At 41.8% G+C, this 17,774-nt stretch overlaps 1 protein-coding gene across 1 annotated transcript in view; it reads right to left on the reverse strand.

The window, feature by feature from the left end:
- Positions 1-920: 920 nt before the first annotated feature.
- Positions 921-17,774, reverse strand: part of LOC126470704 (inhibin beta chain-like) — a 56,029-nt gene continuing 39,175 nt past the window's right edge. Inside the window, exon 3 of the mRNA XM_050098706.1 lies at positions 921-2,052. Within this exon, the coding sequence (XP_049954663.1) occupies positions 1,327-2,052 (726 nt within the window). The 3' untranslated portion in view covers positions 921-1,326. The remainder of the gene's footprint in view (positions 2,053-17,774) is intronic.

Here is a 17,774-nt window from a genome sequence, read left to right on the forward strand (position 1 = left end):
TTATCGTTTAGTAATTCTTATTTTTAAGTTATTATGTAGCTCACTGGAAAATTCAACATTATTAAGTGCTGCATGTAGTAGGACAAAATATCAGCGTAAAAATGGATTTAACAAACACAATTTTTATTTTAGAACTGAATGAAGAATAATAAATTTTTATATTGATGACACAATTGAGTGTCAGATGTATACATTTAGAACTGAATGAAGAATACTGAATGAAGAATAATAAATTTTTATATTGATGACAGAATTGAGTGTCAGATGTATACATTTACTTTAAAGGTTATTATCTGATTCATGTGTAATCCATTAAGTAGCAGAACAGTCTGTCATTTGAAGAAAAAAATTATATGTTACCCATTTAAAAATAAGTGTCCTGCATTTTCCATTCATAAAAAACTGTGAACGAAAAGTTATTGTGTACGAAACCGAGTAATGTAGCCACTATGCTGTTCCCTTATGTTTTTAAAATGCTTTGCACCATTAAAATTACTCTTTATGTTCCTCTTGTAACACATAATGGTAAATATGTTTGCTATGTCTGACTGTAATGTTATTGCTCTGATTTGTGAAATTCATTTAGAAGCATATTAATTGTCACAATTATATATTTATTACAATCATTGTATTGCTATGAGAAAAGCCATCCTAAAATGTAGTTTAAATTTTAAAGTTTGAAGATCATATTCTACATACTAAATTGTTGTTACATCGTTACTGAAGTAACAGAATATTACAGGTGTACAGATACTTAAAATAATAAAAAAGGAAATAGTGCCTTGTAAGGTGAAAAATCAATATGGGTAACTCAGCTTAATTATAACTTCTGTCTGTAGCTTGAATGGAATGAGAGACTTTCATTTCATCATGTTTTAATAGCATAATTAAAACTATAGTTAAACATTACCAGAGTCACTGTACAATTAAAAAAATTATGCAATACATCTACACAGTGCTAGTAATAAATTACACATCTATAGTATGCCAACTCCTGCTTAGTAATTTTATTAGGTTGAATGACCTACATATTTACCAAAATTTATAACAAATTAATACTTATATTACTAAACATTAGGCAGCATAAGAGCTGAAAAGATAAGAATGTAAGTGTCACCCAGTCAAATATCAGTCAGTCTTCGATTCTGTGTGTTTCCTCCATTGACATGCTAGTTTCCAATAAAACAGTCTAGTCATAATAAAAGCTGTGAAATTCAAATTGATGATATGAAGTTTGAATGGATGTAAATGACAATAAATGAAATGAGTTTATGGAATGTTTTTTGGAAATATATAGACACACAATGAGGGAGGAATGTTTTTATTCTAAGGACAACCACACTCATCAACAACCATTTTCGGGAGATCTCTCTTTATTATTTTGTTATCTAGACCCCAATAAATTAAAGACATTGATGAGAACTTGAGTGGAGCACAACAAAGTTGTAAACCTGGTAGGCTGTCCATCTTTCTATACTCCTCCAGTGGAGGTGTATGGAAGTTCACGTAGGAATCTGGCGTTCTGTGAGGTCCACCACAATCACCACGACAGTAATTTGCATAGTAACCACTAGGTGCTATAATCCAGTCTTCCCATCCGATTTCTGTAAAATTAACGTAAAATTTGTTTTTGCAGCAAGGACCTTTGTCTCCGTCAGTGCAATCCAATGCTCTTCTTCTGACACGTCTAATGGCAGTTGGATCTGTGTGGACTACTAGAAATGGACGCTGGGTATCATTGGATAGACCCAGACTGCTAGGGTGACTTTGAGAGTACAGGTCACTTGTGGAGTCAATACTGTTAATCACCCTAGAGAAACTAGTCTCAGGATGTGGCTTATAATCAGCATCTGGTGGCCGCTGCTGGAACAGGATGGCTTCCACCATATCAGAACAACCAGAACAGTCTACCAGAAGGCGCAGACGTTCTCTTGGAGCATGTCTAGCAGCATACCAGTTCTGCACTGTTGATGTGAGATCAAATTTCAGCCATCCCAGTCCTGATAGTGTGACAGGTAAGGATGCTGCCATTTCTGTGTAGTCATCGAACTCCTGCAAGAAATAGAAACTGATACATATTGGATAATACCACAACACACAATTTCTCAAGAAAACAACAGGTTATGACTGAGAAACATCTGAAATATCACAGTTACTCCATTTGTTAAAGACAACAGCATATTCTACTAACATTCCGATTCTGCTGTTGAAGAGCACCATTAATCATCAGCATACTAAATAGCTTTCTGCTTTAACTCAAGTGTTCAAGATTCGTCAGATTTATAATAAATATGCACAAATTTCTGAACAAACAATAATTTGGAGTATTTTCATATTTTAAATGAACAGAACTTCTCACGAGGAAACTTATCTACACCCATATTCTACAAACCACTATGAACTGCATGGCAGAAATCACTCCTCATTCTACCACATGTTAAGGTTTCTTAGTGTTTGTTTTGGGCGTAGAGGACAGCAAGAATGGCTGCTTAAATGCTTCTGTGTAGAGAGCGATTACTATAATCTTGTCTTTGCGTTTCCTACGGTAACGATCTGTGGGGGACTGTGGTACATTCCTAGACGCTTATTCAGTACTGATTGTTGAAACGTTTTAAGTAGGCTTTCGCAGGATAATTGACGTCTTTCCTCAAGAATCTGCCAGATCAGGTTTTTCAGCATTTCCATGAGTGTCTCTTGGCTCAGACAATCCTGTGAACAATTGTGCCTCCCATCTTTACATACGATCAGCATCATTTATTAGTTATAATAAGTATAATTCCACACACTTCACCAATATCTGGAGGTTGGCTCACAAGAGTTTTGCAGGCGATCTCTTGTTTACAATTACTGTGTTTTTCCAGTGCCCTGGAAATGAATGAAGCCTGCCACCTGCTTTATTTATGATCCATCCTATGTGATCATTCTGTTTCATATCTCCACAAATTGTTACACCGAAGTATATGTATGTGCGGACTAATTTCAACTGTGATTCATTGTTATTGTGGTTATTGGCTATAGTGTTTTGTGAAGCGCACTGTTTTACGTTTATTGCCATTTGCGACACTTTGAAATATTTTTAATACCTGACTAGATATTTGTGCAGATTTTTTCAGACATTATTTTTTTTATTTCCCTTTGTGTTAGGTAATCATTGTCACAGTAGCTGTCTCATGGTCACTGAACCAGTTTTTGTGGGCAGACTCAGAGAGGTCCGATCTATTTGTTGCCATTATATCCAATAATGTTTCCGTCGTGAGTGGGCTTCTGAACTACCGGTTCTAAGCAGTTATAACAGATTAATCTGCAAAGATAATCAGTATAAATGAATGTACTCAGATTGTTAGAACTTACTTTCAAAATCAGTGAGAATGGTAGATGATGCTACAGCGGTAAATTTTAGTGAGGATTTTGAATGAACTGACTGTATTCTTGGTTGTTCTGCACTACTATTTTTTTTCTAAAATGTTATGGAAATATATATAAAATACATTTGCAGTTAAAATGTGCATGGCATGGAAAGTGAAACTATCAGATGGTGTGCCAGGAGACACATATATAAGGATCTACCACATTAGCAATATTGATTACATGTGTTTATAAATGCCTGAAGAAGACCAGATATATAAATTAATTGAAACCTAAAACTAAACTCCGTCCGAATAGGCCTTGGAAGGCCCAACGGCACCGACCGGCCGCCGTGTCATCCTCAGCCCACAGGCGTCATTGGATGCGGATATGAAGAACTTGCATAGATGTGGTACACATTTAATTGACAGATGAAGTGTGAAGAACATACATGAAACATTCTTGCATCACCAGGGTTCACACTGGCTTACCTCCGAGTTGGGTGTCACCACACAGGCGTGTGTTACTGGCATTGACTACAGAAGTAGACAATGAAGTTCATAACAATATTGGAATGTTAACTAATTTCTAACACAGTTTCTGAATCCAGAAGTCAACATAGATGGCTTTCTACGAATGCATAGCCACTGTTTTGAAAGCTATTGATAAAAAACTGCAAGCTGTAGCTATCACTTTAAACTTAACCATAGCTTTCGATATGATGGGCCATAGATCTCTCCTTGAATATTATGGCATTTGGGGCCTATCAAATGAATTGACGCATTCATTTGTTAGCTACTACAAGGAAAAAGTAAATATAAAAGATGCAGAAGTACAATGCCAAGCAGTACCAGAATATTTGTCAGAAGAGTGATTCATCATCTATAAGATACTGTAGGGGCTATTAATGAGCTCTCTTCGATGCCTGATTTATATTAATGATATGAACGTGCATATTGATTCTCATAAAACAGTTCTGTTTCCTGATGACACAACGGTGTTTGTAAAAGCAGCAAAAATGAAGATTTCCATCATGGAATGAGTGTTATAAGTCAGCTCAGTTAATGGTCAACAATAAACTACATCATAATAAACTACAGGAAAACAGTATCAATAAATTTCTATAGCTGCTGAAATAACATCTTGCTTAAACCTGAAGTCATTGTAAATAAAGAGGCAAAACGTTTCTTAGTATCTGTATATGAAGTGACCTTAAGCAGTGCAAACATATTGAGTACATCAGTTCCAGGATGATTATAGACTGTAAGCTTTTAAGTGCCCCGAAAGGCTGAATAAATGATCATTCATTATTGCGTGTTTACGATGCATATCTTAATGCTCATCTGAAATATGGTCTCATATTCTGATGAAATTCCCCAGCAGAGCAGGGGGCCTTCAGAATCGAGAAGAAAGTAATTACGGTTATTATAGGGCGCAGAGCTGGACAGTCATGTAAACTACTATATGAATTACTGGTAATGACACCATTGCCATGGCTATAGATTATAGGACACACTATTGTTCTTAAAAAATATTATTTGGCAGTGTTTGTAATATGAGAAAAAATTATGACATACAACATCGTAATAGAAGATTAAAAGGAAACTTACGTGTAATACCAACAAATACATGTTTTTGTCGGATAGGTACATGCTTATGGGAATAAAACTATTCAACAAGTAGTCACGTTATAGTATTTAAAATGTACTGGTAAATTAAATTTAAAGACACTAGAAAGATCTATTGGAGTTTAACTTCAGTATCACTATTTCCATTCAGTAAGTGAACTTTAGCATATGTACATATAGACACGAATATTTTGCTTTTTAAGCACAGATTTAAGTCAAGTACAATATCATTTAGCACACAATACAGCGAATGAATGAACAGGCTAAATAAATATAATAGTGATTCACTTGTGCATCTGGTTTCTTCGATGTCGCGAAGTTTCTTCTGTGCTTTATTGCTATTGATTGTATGGTGATAAGCATATTAAAGAGTATTAAAGGGGTGATTGTGATAAATGTTGTGCTCCATAGCATCCTTAAATATCTAAATATATGAATAACTACAAAATACAGTTTTATAGGCTAACTGAGAGCAGAAAAACAACGTTTGACGACCTAATACATATGAATACACATAGGTAAATCATTTTAAGAAGCTAATGGAGAATTTTAAGTTATCTCCACAGTAAAATGTTACAGCGTCTAACTTCAGAGTAGAAGTCATAAGCTCTTGTGCCATTATACTAAACGTATTTTCCGAGTATTACATTGAGAACTGTAGGAGACAATTCAAGTGTAAGGGAAATTTGGATCTGCTGACAATAAATTGGTGAAAATTTTTTGATTCAGTGAATGTATAGATAGTAATCAGGTATTGTAGCATCGTTGATCACTGGTGTTGAAGAAAATGCTAAGAAAGATACTGCTTCGTATCATACGTGACAAGTAAATTATCAGAAGCAGACAACAGCAAACTTTCAGCTCTGAGGAGGAGATTGTGTTACAAATACACTCCTGGAAATGGAAAAACGAACACATTGACACCGGTGTGTCAGACCCACCATACTTGCTCCGGACACAGCGAGAGGGCTGTACAAGCAATGATCACACGCACGGCACAGCAGACACACCAGGAACCGCGGTGTTGGCCGTCGAATGGCGCTAGCTGCGCAACATTTGGGCACCGCCGCCGTCAGTGTCAGCCAGTTTGCCGTGGCATACGGAGCTCCATCGCAGTCTTTAACACTGGTAGCATGCCGCGACAGCGTGGACGTGAACCGTATGTGCAGTTGACGGACTTTGAGCGAGGGCGTATAGTGGGCATGCAGGAGGCCGGGTGGACGTACCGCCGAATTGCTCAACACGTGGGGCGTGAGGTCTCCACAGTACATCGATGTTGTCGCCAGTGGTCGGCGGAAGGTGCACGTGCCCGTCGACCTGGGACCGGACCGCAGCGACGCACGGATGCACGCCAAGACCGTAGGATCCTACGCAGTGCCGTAGGGGACCGCACCGCCACTTCCCAGCAAATTAGGGACACTGTTGCTCCTGGGGTATCGGCGAGGATCATTCGCAACCGTCTCCATGAAGCTGGGCTACGGTCCCGCACACCGTTAGGCCGTCTTCCGCTCACGCCCCAACATCGTGCAGCCCGCCTCCAGTGGTGTCGCGACAGGCGTGAATGGAGGGACGAATGGAGACGTGTCGTCTTCCGCGATGAGAGTCGCTTCTGCCTTGGTGCCAATGGTGGTCGTATGCGTGTTTGGCGCCGTGCAGGTGAGCGCCACAATCAGGACTGCATACGACCAAGGCACACAGGGCCAACACCCGGCATCATGGTGTGGGGAGCGATCTCCTACACTGGCCGTACACCACTGGTGATCGTCGAGGGGACACTGAATAGTGCACGGTACATCCAAACCGTCATCGAACCCATCGTTCTACCATTCCTAGACCGGCAAGGGAACTTGCTGTTCCAACAGGACAATGCACGTCCGCATGTATCCCGTGCCACCCAACGTGCTCTAGAAGGTGTAAGTCAACTACCCTGGCCAGCAAGATCTCCGGATCTGTCCCCCATTGAGCATGTTTGGGACTGGATGAAGCGTCTCACGCGGTCTGCACGTCCAGCACGAACGCTGGTCCAACTGAGGCGCCAGGTGGAAATGGCATGGCAAGCCGTTCCACAGGACTACATCCAGCATCTCTACGATCGTCTCCATGGGAGAATAGCAGCCTGCATTGCTGCGAAAGGTGGATATACACCGTACTAGTGCCGACATTGTGCATGCTCTGTTGCCTGTGTCTATGTGCCTGTGGTTCTGTCAGTGTGATCATGTGATGTATCTGACCCCAGGAATGTGTCAATAAAGTTTCCCCTTCCTGGGACAATGAATTCACGGTGTTCTTATTTCAATTTCCAGGAGTGTATATACATACTGTTTGCCACATACTACATAACCTTGTGCTACAGACAAGAGATACAGATTAGATACAGATGGGAAAGATGTACAATAGTTCATTAACAATATCAGAAAGTTACTACACAAGGAGAAGGATATGCATTCCAGATTCGAACCAAACGGAATCGTTGCTCATAAACAGAAACTGAACGAAGTCAAAAGAAGCATAATGAAAGCAGCGCATCAATCATTCAATGAGGTTGAGAGCAAGGTCTTATCAGCAGAGTTCGCGAAAACGCCTAAAACGTTTTGGGCTTACTTAACATCTGCTAATATGTAAAATCAATCAGTGACCGAAATCATTGCTTCCTTAGCCTGAATGATTTCCAGGCATTTCACTCGTTGGAGGTGTCTGGAAAAACTGATCAGCTATTTGTTCAACAGGGCCACAAGCAACTAAACCATGTGCAGGGCAACACCACAGGACATATGCAGCCATTTTTTATCCTATAATGTGAAATTAGGGGCTGCAACTGCAACATAAGGGATCCTCGTGCCATACCGCAGTGTCAGTCAGAAGCCTTATACAGTTCTGTAACGATTATAATTTGTGTATCATCACGTCCTTAACTTGTGACCAATGAAGTTAATTTTAGTGAAATATACTCTTTTTCTTGTTTCAATGAACTCAAAGACTAGTGGTATATAGGGTGGTCAGCAGCAACCTGAAAATCTTGTAATGGAGTTGCAGGGTAGGTTGTGCTGAGAAATAACTGTTAAAAAAAAAACGACACATTGCGCCATTTCCGAGTTAATTAGCGTTGAAGTTAACCAGTGAGATTGTTGTACATGCAAATTAAACAGGCCCACCAGATATATGGGCATTCAAAAAGAAACGAGTCGGAGGCATAATTACAGAAACCAGTACCTGTATGTTAGAAGTATTGACCCTGGCTGTTGAGCAACTTGTCCCACTGTGGCATAAGGTGGTGAATGATTGTCTCATAAACTTCCCGGGGCTGCGATGTTAACCAGTTCCGCACGTGCAGCTGCACGTCATCGTCCGAGGTGAATCGTTTGCCCCTCAGAGCCTTTTTAAGGGGACCAAACATCGCGTAATCACAGGGAGAGAGGTCCGGGCTGTATGGAGGGTGCCCGAGAACCTCCCATTTTAATTTCTGCAGGAGTGTCGCTACCGTGTTGGCCGTATGAGGCTTCGCAATGTCGTGGAGCAGAATGACCCCACGAACGAGAGTGTCCGGTCGTTTTGATTTGATCGCTTGGTGAAGGGTGGTCAAGGTTTTCGAGTAATGCTGAGTATTTGCTGTTGTCCTGTGCTGCATGAAGTGAACCAGAACAGGGTTATCTTGGTCCAAAATGGTTCAAATGGCTCTGAGCACTATGGAACTTCTGAGGTCTTCAGTCCCCTAGAACTTAGAACTACTTAAACTTAACTAACCTAAACACATCACACACATCCATGCCCGAGGAAGGATTCGAACCTGCGACCGTAGCGGTCGCACTGTTCCAAACTGAAGCGCCTAGAACCGCTCGGCCACCCCGGCCGGCCAGGGTTATCTTGGTCAAAGAAGAACGTCGCCATAACATTTCCTGCACTCGTGTAGATGGCCTTGGCTTTTTTGGTGGTGGTGACCGTGGATGCTTCCACTGGAGACTTTGTTGTTTTGATTCTGGTTCAAAGTGATGATACCATGACTCATCTCCAGCCACCACTTGTGCCAGGAACACGTTCCCTTGGCGGCAGATGTGGCCGAGCGGTTCTAGGCGCTTCAGTCCGGAACCGCGCTGCTGCTGCGGTCGCAAGTTCGAATCCTGCCTCGGGCATGGATGTGTGTGATGTCCTTAGGTTAGTTAGGTTTAAGTAGTTCTAAGTCTAGGGGACTGATGACCTCAGATGTTAAGTTCCATAGTGCTTGGAGCCATTTGAACACATTCCCTTCCCGAGCATAGTGCTGCAGATGAGCAAGACAGTGGGCCATTCGACATGCTTCCTGGTGTGGTTGAAGACTGTGGGACACCCATTGGGCACACACTTTGCGCATGTGCAGTCGATCCTCCATGATCGTGTGAACACTTTCGATGCTCAATCCGACCATGGCGGCTATGGTTTTCACTGTCACTCGGCCGTCCTGGGTAATGAGTGCATCCACCAGCTGGACGATGTCATCGGTAATGCAGTGTGATGCTCCAGATTGTTCATCATCAGCTGAGACCCGTCCTTCCCTGAAGCGCTTGTGCCACGCCTTGATCCTGGCAAGGGACATCCAGTGTTCGCCGTACACTTGTGACATTCGTCGATGAATGTCGGTTCCTCCTACTCCTTCCGCTGTCAGAAAACGAACAACACCTCTTTGCTCGTCTGTTGACGCCTCCAAGTCACTGTTTGCAATGCGACTGGCAGCGTTGGAGGATTGATGCATGCTGCTGCTAGCTCTCTATAGTCACGTGACGTGCACGTGTGCCCTCTAGCGACGGGCTGTGAACTTCCACACTCTGGCTGGAACCACACCTCGTACACACGCCACGATGTTACCCTCCTGTCACCGGTTTGCGTATTCCAGACTCCGGCTCGTTTCTTTTTGAACGCCTCTTACACAATTAGTGTCCATTGTACTCATGTTATAGATGATTGCGCACGAGACTGGTCAGCCTTTGACTCGGTTTCGATCCTTACTATCGTTCCATGTCCAATTTTTGTATCGCTCTCTTGTTCAGTTTTGGAAAATCAAAGGAAGGAGCACATATGGGGACGCCGTCTCTGGCGGGTAGCTTGAATTTGGGCGGGAACGGCCTGATTGGCTAACTTCAGTGCTGATTAACTTGGAAACGGCGCAACGTATAGAATTTTTTTCTCAACAATTGTTTATCAGCACTACTTACCCTGCAACACCCTTACAATATTTTCAGACTATTTATGGCCACCATGCACATTAAAAAATCTACACAATGGAATAATGGCTTCTCTTTCAATCCAGCATACAGGAAATGACACTGCATTTCTTGTTGACAAATAAACTGAATTGAGAGAATGATTCCTCAGGCTGGAACCACATGTTCTAGCAGGTATTCAAGGATATTTTAATTATGTGTACATAGGTATAATTAATATGTGAACAGCAATATAAATGTTAGTTTAATGAAATGAAGTGAAAATAAATGAAAGACTACTGATACAGTAAACAGCCAATATTGCTAACAAACACTTTTAACACCCCATTTCTTACAGAGGTGGGCTGCTACATTTGTCACCGGTAAGTTTGGCAAGAGATGCAAGTGTTACAGGAACACAAATGGGAATCCCTGGAGGGAAGACGATGTTATTTCCGAGGAACGTCATTGAGAAAATTTAGGAAACCAGCATTTGAAGCTGTCTGCAGGACGATTCTACTGCCGCCAACATACATTTCACATAATGACAACATAATTACACAAATTATGTATTTCCCGTATAGGATAAGACAACTTTATCAGGCAGCGACTTTCAATAAAGTTGTCCTCTCCTGTACGGGAAATACATAATTTGTGAACGAGTACATGTTGTGACGCAGGAACGATGACATATGGAAGTTTGGGTCTGGCACTGATAGCCAAAGCGGTTAAGGCGGCCGCTCGCCTAAAGCGGGAAATCCAGGTTCGACTTCCGATCCGACACAAATTTTCATTGCCGTCATTCCCTTATACAACTAATGGTTGTTCGTACTCGTAACTACGAATACATTTCATGTATGTATGACAATACCAGAGACTGCATAATCTTGTGATCACTGTTCCAGCAAATTAAGGACGACTATAAACGACTTATGGTCGAGTATGGGTGAAAGCAGACTGTCAAATTAAGCTGTCTTGTCGAGACAATACGACACAGCTACTAAATCTGACTTCATTGACACAATGAATGATTTTCTCATAGCGAAGTGAAATTACAATCAGAACACAGCTCCTGGAAAGGGATAATTTCTCAGCTTTTAGTCATAGCTCTTTTCTTTCACTTCTAAATACTAATTTATGAATAATGAATATTTTGTGACGAGTGAATAAAATCTGTTATGTATCACACGTCGTACTAAAACCAATATAGAATAGCTGCAATAAACGTTAACATACTGATTTGGTTTTACTTACAATCTTTAATTCATTTACTACTATGATTGCTTAATTTCATGTGCGCATTGTTTGTCATTAGCGTAGTTCGTATAAGTAACAGCTTTCAGTAATGGTTCGTTTTTTTATATCTGCTTGTATGAGTTAAAAAATTGTATATGTTTACGCGGAGTGGGAGGGTGAGGGGGGGGGGGGGGGAGCACATATACCCAGTAAGGTGGAATGTACTTAGTAGGAATATTAATTTTTACGATGGTAATGTTTCAGCAGACTGGTAGTTTTTTATCATTCAGTTTTGAAGGATATGTAAATGACTAGAATTTCCATGATCTGCAACAGCTAGAACCCCATTAGTGTTATTTATTGATGGGATCAGATGATGGAATTACCAGTTGTAATGGCGTTACTAACGATTGTGCAGAAAGTTAAATGGCTCTTAGGTCAGACAGCAGAAGTAGTTTTAAAAGTGGGAATTATTTTAAAGCGAGCCAGTGTTGGACACAAGGAAGGAATAGAGCAATCTAGATTATTCTAGATCTTACTGATCACGAAGACTTACAACACCCAACACCAAGGATGAAATACAGCAGAGGCTACTGTACGACATGTGCCTGGCATTCGGAAACCAGTGCTGAATTGTATAGAACCAAACCATCCACTATTAACACTTGGCGACTGTCGACATTTGCATCTACGTCAGAGCTCTAGAAGCAAGCGTGTAGGGCGGCGTGAATGGCATATGGTGTATCGCTATCATTTTAACCCCTTCCTATTCTATGTAAGGATCTCACACTGCTCAGGAATACTCCAGAAGAGAATAGACAAGCGTAGTGTAGGCGGCCTCTTTAGCAGATCTTTTGAATCTACTAAGTGTTCTGCCAATAAAATGCAGACTTTGATTCGCCTTCCACACAAACTTTCCCATGTGATGGTTCTAATGTAAGTTTCTCGTTATTGTTACCCCTAGGTGGTGCGGTGAATCAATAACTCTATGATATTTAACAATACGAGTACACCATTGTTTGAAATGCGCCTACGCCGTCTCTTCGAATACAGAGTACGAAATCCACTTCCGAAAAGTTCCAGAAGCTTGTCTGTACGCACCTGTATAGTCCCACAGGATGGTCAGAAACTGTCCGACAATGGAACCTCCCCATCGCACCCCCCTCAGATTTAGTTATAAGTTGGCACAGTGGATAGGCCTTGAAAAACTGAACACAGATCAATCGAAAAAACAGGAAGAAGTTGTGTGGAACTATGAAAAAATAAGCAAAAAATAGAAACTGAGTAGTCCATGCGCAAGATGGGCGACATCAAGGAGTGTACGAGCTTAGGAGCGCCGTGGTCATGTGGTTAGCGTGAGCACTACGGAGTGAGAGTTCCTAGGTTCAAGTTTTCTATCGAGTGAAAAGTTTTAATTTTTTATTTTCAGACAATTCTGTGGTTAGCGTGAGCAGCTGCGGAGTGAGAGGTCCTTGGTTCAAGTCTTCTCTCGAGTGAAAAGTTTTAATTTTTTATTTCCAGACAATTATCAAAATTCAGGCACTCACACATAACCAACTTCGTTCTCCAAAATTCCAGGACATGTTCAGATTTGCTTGGACATATGCAGGATATGACGGTCTACACACGGACAAATTTGAAAACGTTAAAAACATATGTTTTGATAGAGCGCAGGGAAAACTGTGCGACTGTGAAACTGTTGCATTCATTTGTTGCAGTTTATATGACAAACTCTTATGTTTTCATCACTTTTGTGGGAGTGATTATCACATCCACAAGAAAACCTAAATCGGCCAGGTAGAAGAATCTTTTTGCCCATTCGCCAAGTGTACAAATTAGGTGGGTCGACAACATATTCCTGTCATGTGACGCACATGCCGTCACCAGTGTCGTATAGAATATATCAGACGTGTTTTCCTGTGGAGGAATCGGTTAACCTACGACCTTGCGATCAAATGTTTTCGGTTACCATTGGAGAGGCACGTCCTTTCGTCTACTAATCGCACGTTTTTGCGGTGCGGTCGCAAAACACAGACACTAAACTGATTACAGTGAACAGAGACGTCAATGAACGAACGGAGAGATCATAACTTTGCGAAAATAAAGAAAGTAAGTTTTTCACCCGAGGGAAGACTTGAATCAAGGATCTCTCGCTCCGCAGGTGCTCACGCTAACCACGGGACCACGGCGCTCCTGAGCTCGTATTGGCCTTGATGTTGCTTATCTTGCACAGGGACTACTCAGTTTGTATATTTTGTTTATTTTTTTCATAGTCCCACACAACTTCTTCCTGTTTTCTCGACTGATCTGTGTTCAGTTTTTCAAGGCCTATCCACTGTGCCAACTTATAACTAAATCTAAGGGGGGTGCGATGGGGGAGGTTCCCTTGTGAGAAGCTTGTAAAGGTGTTGCAAGATAAGTTGTGCTGAGAAATAGCTGTTAAGAGAAAGATTCGATACGTTGCTCCGTTTCCGAGTGAATTAGCATTGAAGTTAGACAACCATGCAGTTGCACGTGCATATTCAAGCGGTCTGCCAGATACAATTAGTGTCATCTGTTCTCAAAGCGTAGATCATACCGCACGAGACTGGCCAGCCTTTTTTAAAATTTTCTGTTAATTCTGTAGATGAAAGCTGTGTGTAGTAAAAGAAACAAATAGCAGAATTTTTGTCTCGTGGATTTTAGAACGAACTGACGTCGAAACTGCAATGCGCTCTTCAGATTTAAAATCAGAATTACGGAAACAAAGTGCTGTAATACAAAATGCAGAATATAAAACGTGCTGAATGGGCACTAATAAATTCTTAGCCAGAAAAACTTTTATGCAAGAGAAAAGCAATGGGAATCATGTCATGTAAATTCAAAGTGGATTGGCGGGGAAAGGCTGCAACGAGAATTTATGCGGAATCGCCGGCGACGAGTGCAAATGCGTGCCGACTCACATTACCACCTAGAGCCTCTTATCCGCAGCCCCGTTCATGGTTGGTTGGTTGATTTGAGGGAGGAGACCAAACAGCGAAGTCATCCTTCCCATCGGATGAGGGGAGGATGGGGAAGGAAATCGGCCGCGCCCTTTCAAAGGAACCATCCCGGCATTTGCCTGAAGTGATTTAGGGAAATCACGTAAAACCTAAATGACCGGACGAAGTATTGAACTGTTGTCCTCCCAAATGCGAGTCCAGGGTGTTAACCATTGCGTCACCTCGCTCGGTTGCTAGCTACTTTGAGACTCACTCAGGAGGTCTAACGTAACTGTGCATCCGCACTGAAGGTGGTGGATTCATTACCCATTAAGGCGATCAGTTATATGAATGTGTGGTGTCTGTTCCTTGGGACAAGTCCCAAAGAACAGGCACCATGCGTTCATATAAGGGAATCATATCGGTAGTCGACTTAGATTTTTGTCTGTCTCTTCCCCTCCTCCTATCCCCCCTCTCTCTCCCTCTTTCTCCCTCTCTCTCTCTTCCTCTTCCTCTCTCTCTCTCTCTCTCTCTCTCTCTCTCTCTCTCTCTGTCTCTCTGGGAGACACGGAAGTTCTGTACGGGGTGTCCACAAAGACCCGCTATCATTAAGAAAAATCATAACTTGGGAAATGTTAGAGACATTTATCACCTCCCAAAAAATTTTACTCCTTTTTCTTTTGTTGCAGATTTGACTTGGAGTGCATCAAAATGGCGACAGGCCAGGAGGAGGCTCAATATGTCATCTGTTACACCGAATCCTAACCGGTGAAAATGGTACTGTGGAATTAACGACGTCAGTATGAAAAGTCATGAACAGGAAAAGCAAAAATAATGAGGTGGTTCAAAAACTTTAAAGAAACAGGCAATGTCAAAGAAGTTGTTCGAAGTAGACGTCTACCTGTTTATCAAACACGCATTGCTAGTGAGCTTAATTTCAACACAGTCCTCGTGAGTAAGTTCATCGTGGATCACGCTAATTGTAGTAAGCAAGATCAGCTATCCATAAATAGCTACATGAGCTGTTATCCCTATTTTCGTAGAAAGTGATAATGGTCCAAGCATTACAACCAAACGTTCGACCTCTGCGGTATGCATTCGCGTATCCCCCCATAGATGGTGACAATGACTGCCTAAAAAGTACCTGTTTCCAGCTGAAGTAAAGATCCACAATTGTGGACATGTGAATCGCCACGAGATTAAGATTTGGGGCACCTAAAATCAATTCAACACACCTGAAAACATCTATGATAGCCCAAAGCTTAATGTTTGGTATGATCTAATGCACGGTAGGGTGTATTTTTGTTTGAAGAGAAAACCATAACGAGAACTGTTTACCTGGACATCCTCGAACAGTTCCTGCTACCACAGATCGAAGAGGTGCAGCCGTCCATCACCTTCCAGCGCGATGGTGTACCCTCGCACTGGAATTTGAACGTGCGAGACGTATTAAATGACACATTTCCTGACAGACGAGTGGGTCGCAGTGGCCCGATGGCACGGCCCCCGCGCTCTCCCTATGTCACGCATTTAGACTTCGTTTTGTGAGGTTACGTCAAGGATGGCGTGTACACAACACCAGTCAATGACATCGCTACCCTTCCTGCACAAATCAGTGAAGCAATGAAGACTGTTGATGACGTAATGCTGACCCGTACATTGGCAGAACTCGAATACCTTTATTTCTAAGAGCTTCGAATGGGGCGCACACTGAAATTCTGCCATAACAAGAAAAACTTTGAGGGCTGATAAACGTTTTACAATAACCCACAATGCTCTAACAATTTCCAAACTATAATCTTTTGAAATGATAGCGGGACTGTATAATGATGATGGTGGTAACACAGGAAACCTACTATTAATTCGACATAGGCATCAATATGAAAAGTCTTCTGACACCCTTTGATGTTCGTTCCAAAGGCCTCAGCCATGACTAAAAGAGTGCATGACCTCTTTGTGCAATCACTAGGACCAGCAGTACAATCTTCGGTTAAGGCTTTCCGCTGACTTCTGATTACGGACGGAGGAACTTGTTTACATTCCTCCTGGAGCGTTGTGAAGAATTGTTGCTGGGTATTGGGGCTAAATGGTTTGACACGCGTCCTTGACAGAGATGTACGTACACGAGTGCAGGGAACTGGTCGTCCATTGGCACTGAATTCTTCGATTTCGATAAAACTTGGTTAGACGCAGATCAGGGTTGGAAAACAATTGTGCCACAACACGTCACGATAAACAGTTTATCAGTAATGAGAGCAGTTTTGAGTCGAAGTAGTACACGTTCGATTGCATAGCCTGACTTTACTGAGAGGTCATTCAATATCGTGTCCAGAGACATAGTATAGTTGTGACTACGAATTAGCAGAATAGTGTAGTAGTGGGTAGGAAAAAATCAGTTATCAATTTTTAAATCCTAGTTTACGTATCTCATTATGGGTTATTTTACCTGAACTGAAACGTAGATACCGCGTGACTGCTACGGTCGCAGGTTCGAATCCTGCCTCGGGCATGGATGTGTGATGTCCTTAGGTTAGTTAGGTTTAAGTAGTTCTAAGTTCTAGGGGACTGATAACCACAGATGTTAAGTCCCATAGTGCTCAGAGCCATTTGAACCATTTGAAACGTAGGTTGTTTAATTTCGTTTGCATGTTTTGTCTGTTTCATCCTTGGTCAGTCCTGGGATTTTTATCAGCCACTTGCCCCTTCTTTCAAATCCGGAAATGTATGCTGATGTGAAAGACGCCGAGATAAATCGTGGCTAGGGGTTCACGTTAAACTATATACTATATGATCCACAGTATACAGACACAGCTATGTAATGCGGAATTGACCACTAGGTACCATGAGAGTGGACGGAGAGTATTGTGTTATCAATAGAGAAGCAGCAGCAGGGTAGGTCCGTCAGGAGAGCTCTATGACTTCGAACGTCACTAGTTATTGAATGTCACCTCAATAAAAATGCACCAGAGACATTTCAACCCTTCTAAAGCTGGTGAGTTCGACTGCTGGTGATGTTTCTGTGAAGTGTGAACACGAAGAAACAACCACAGCTAACAGAGTCAGAGACACCTAATTTACTGACGGTCAGAGGCCGTTGAGCGTTTTGGAAAGTGGTTATACAAAATCGCAAGAAATCTGTGGAAGTAATCACTTGTGAGTTCGAAAGTGCAACCAGCAGTCTATCTAGCGCAATGGCTCTGCATACGAAGTTAAAACTAATAGCGTATAATGTAAGAGCAGGTCCTCATAAGCCACGCATTTCTGTAACCACATTTCTGTAACCAATGCAAAGTGATACAGTAGGTAGCGAAGCCACTGAACAGAGAAAGACTGGAAACGAGTGATTTGGAGGGATGAATCACGCTATACCCAGTGGCAATCTGACAGGAAATTTTGGATTTGGCTAATGCCTGGAGAACGTTACCTGCCATCTT

The sequence above is a fragment of the Schistocerca serialis genome, chromosome 3, assembly GCF_023864345.2.
Source record: "Schistocerca serialis cubense isolate TAMUIC-IGC-003099 chromosome 3, iqSchSeri2.2, whole genome shotgun sequence".
Classification (NCBI taxonomy): domain Eukaryota; kingdom Metazoa; phylum Arthropoda; class Insecta; order Orthoptera; family Acrididae; genus Schistocerca; species Schistocerca serialis.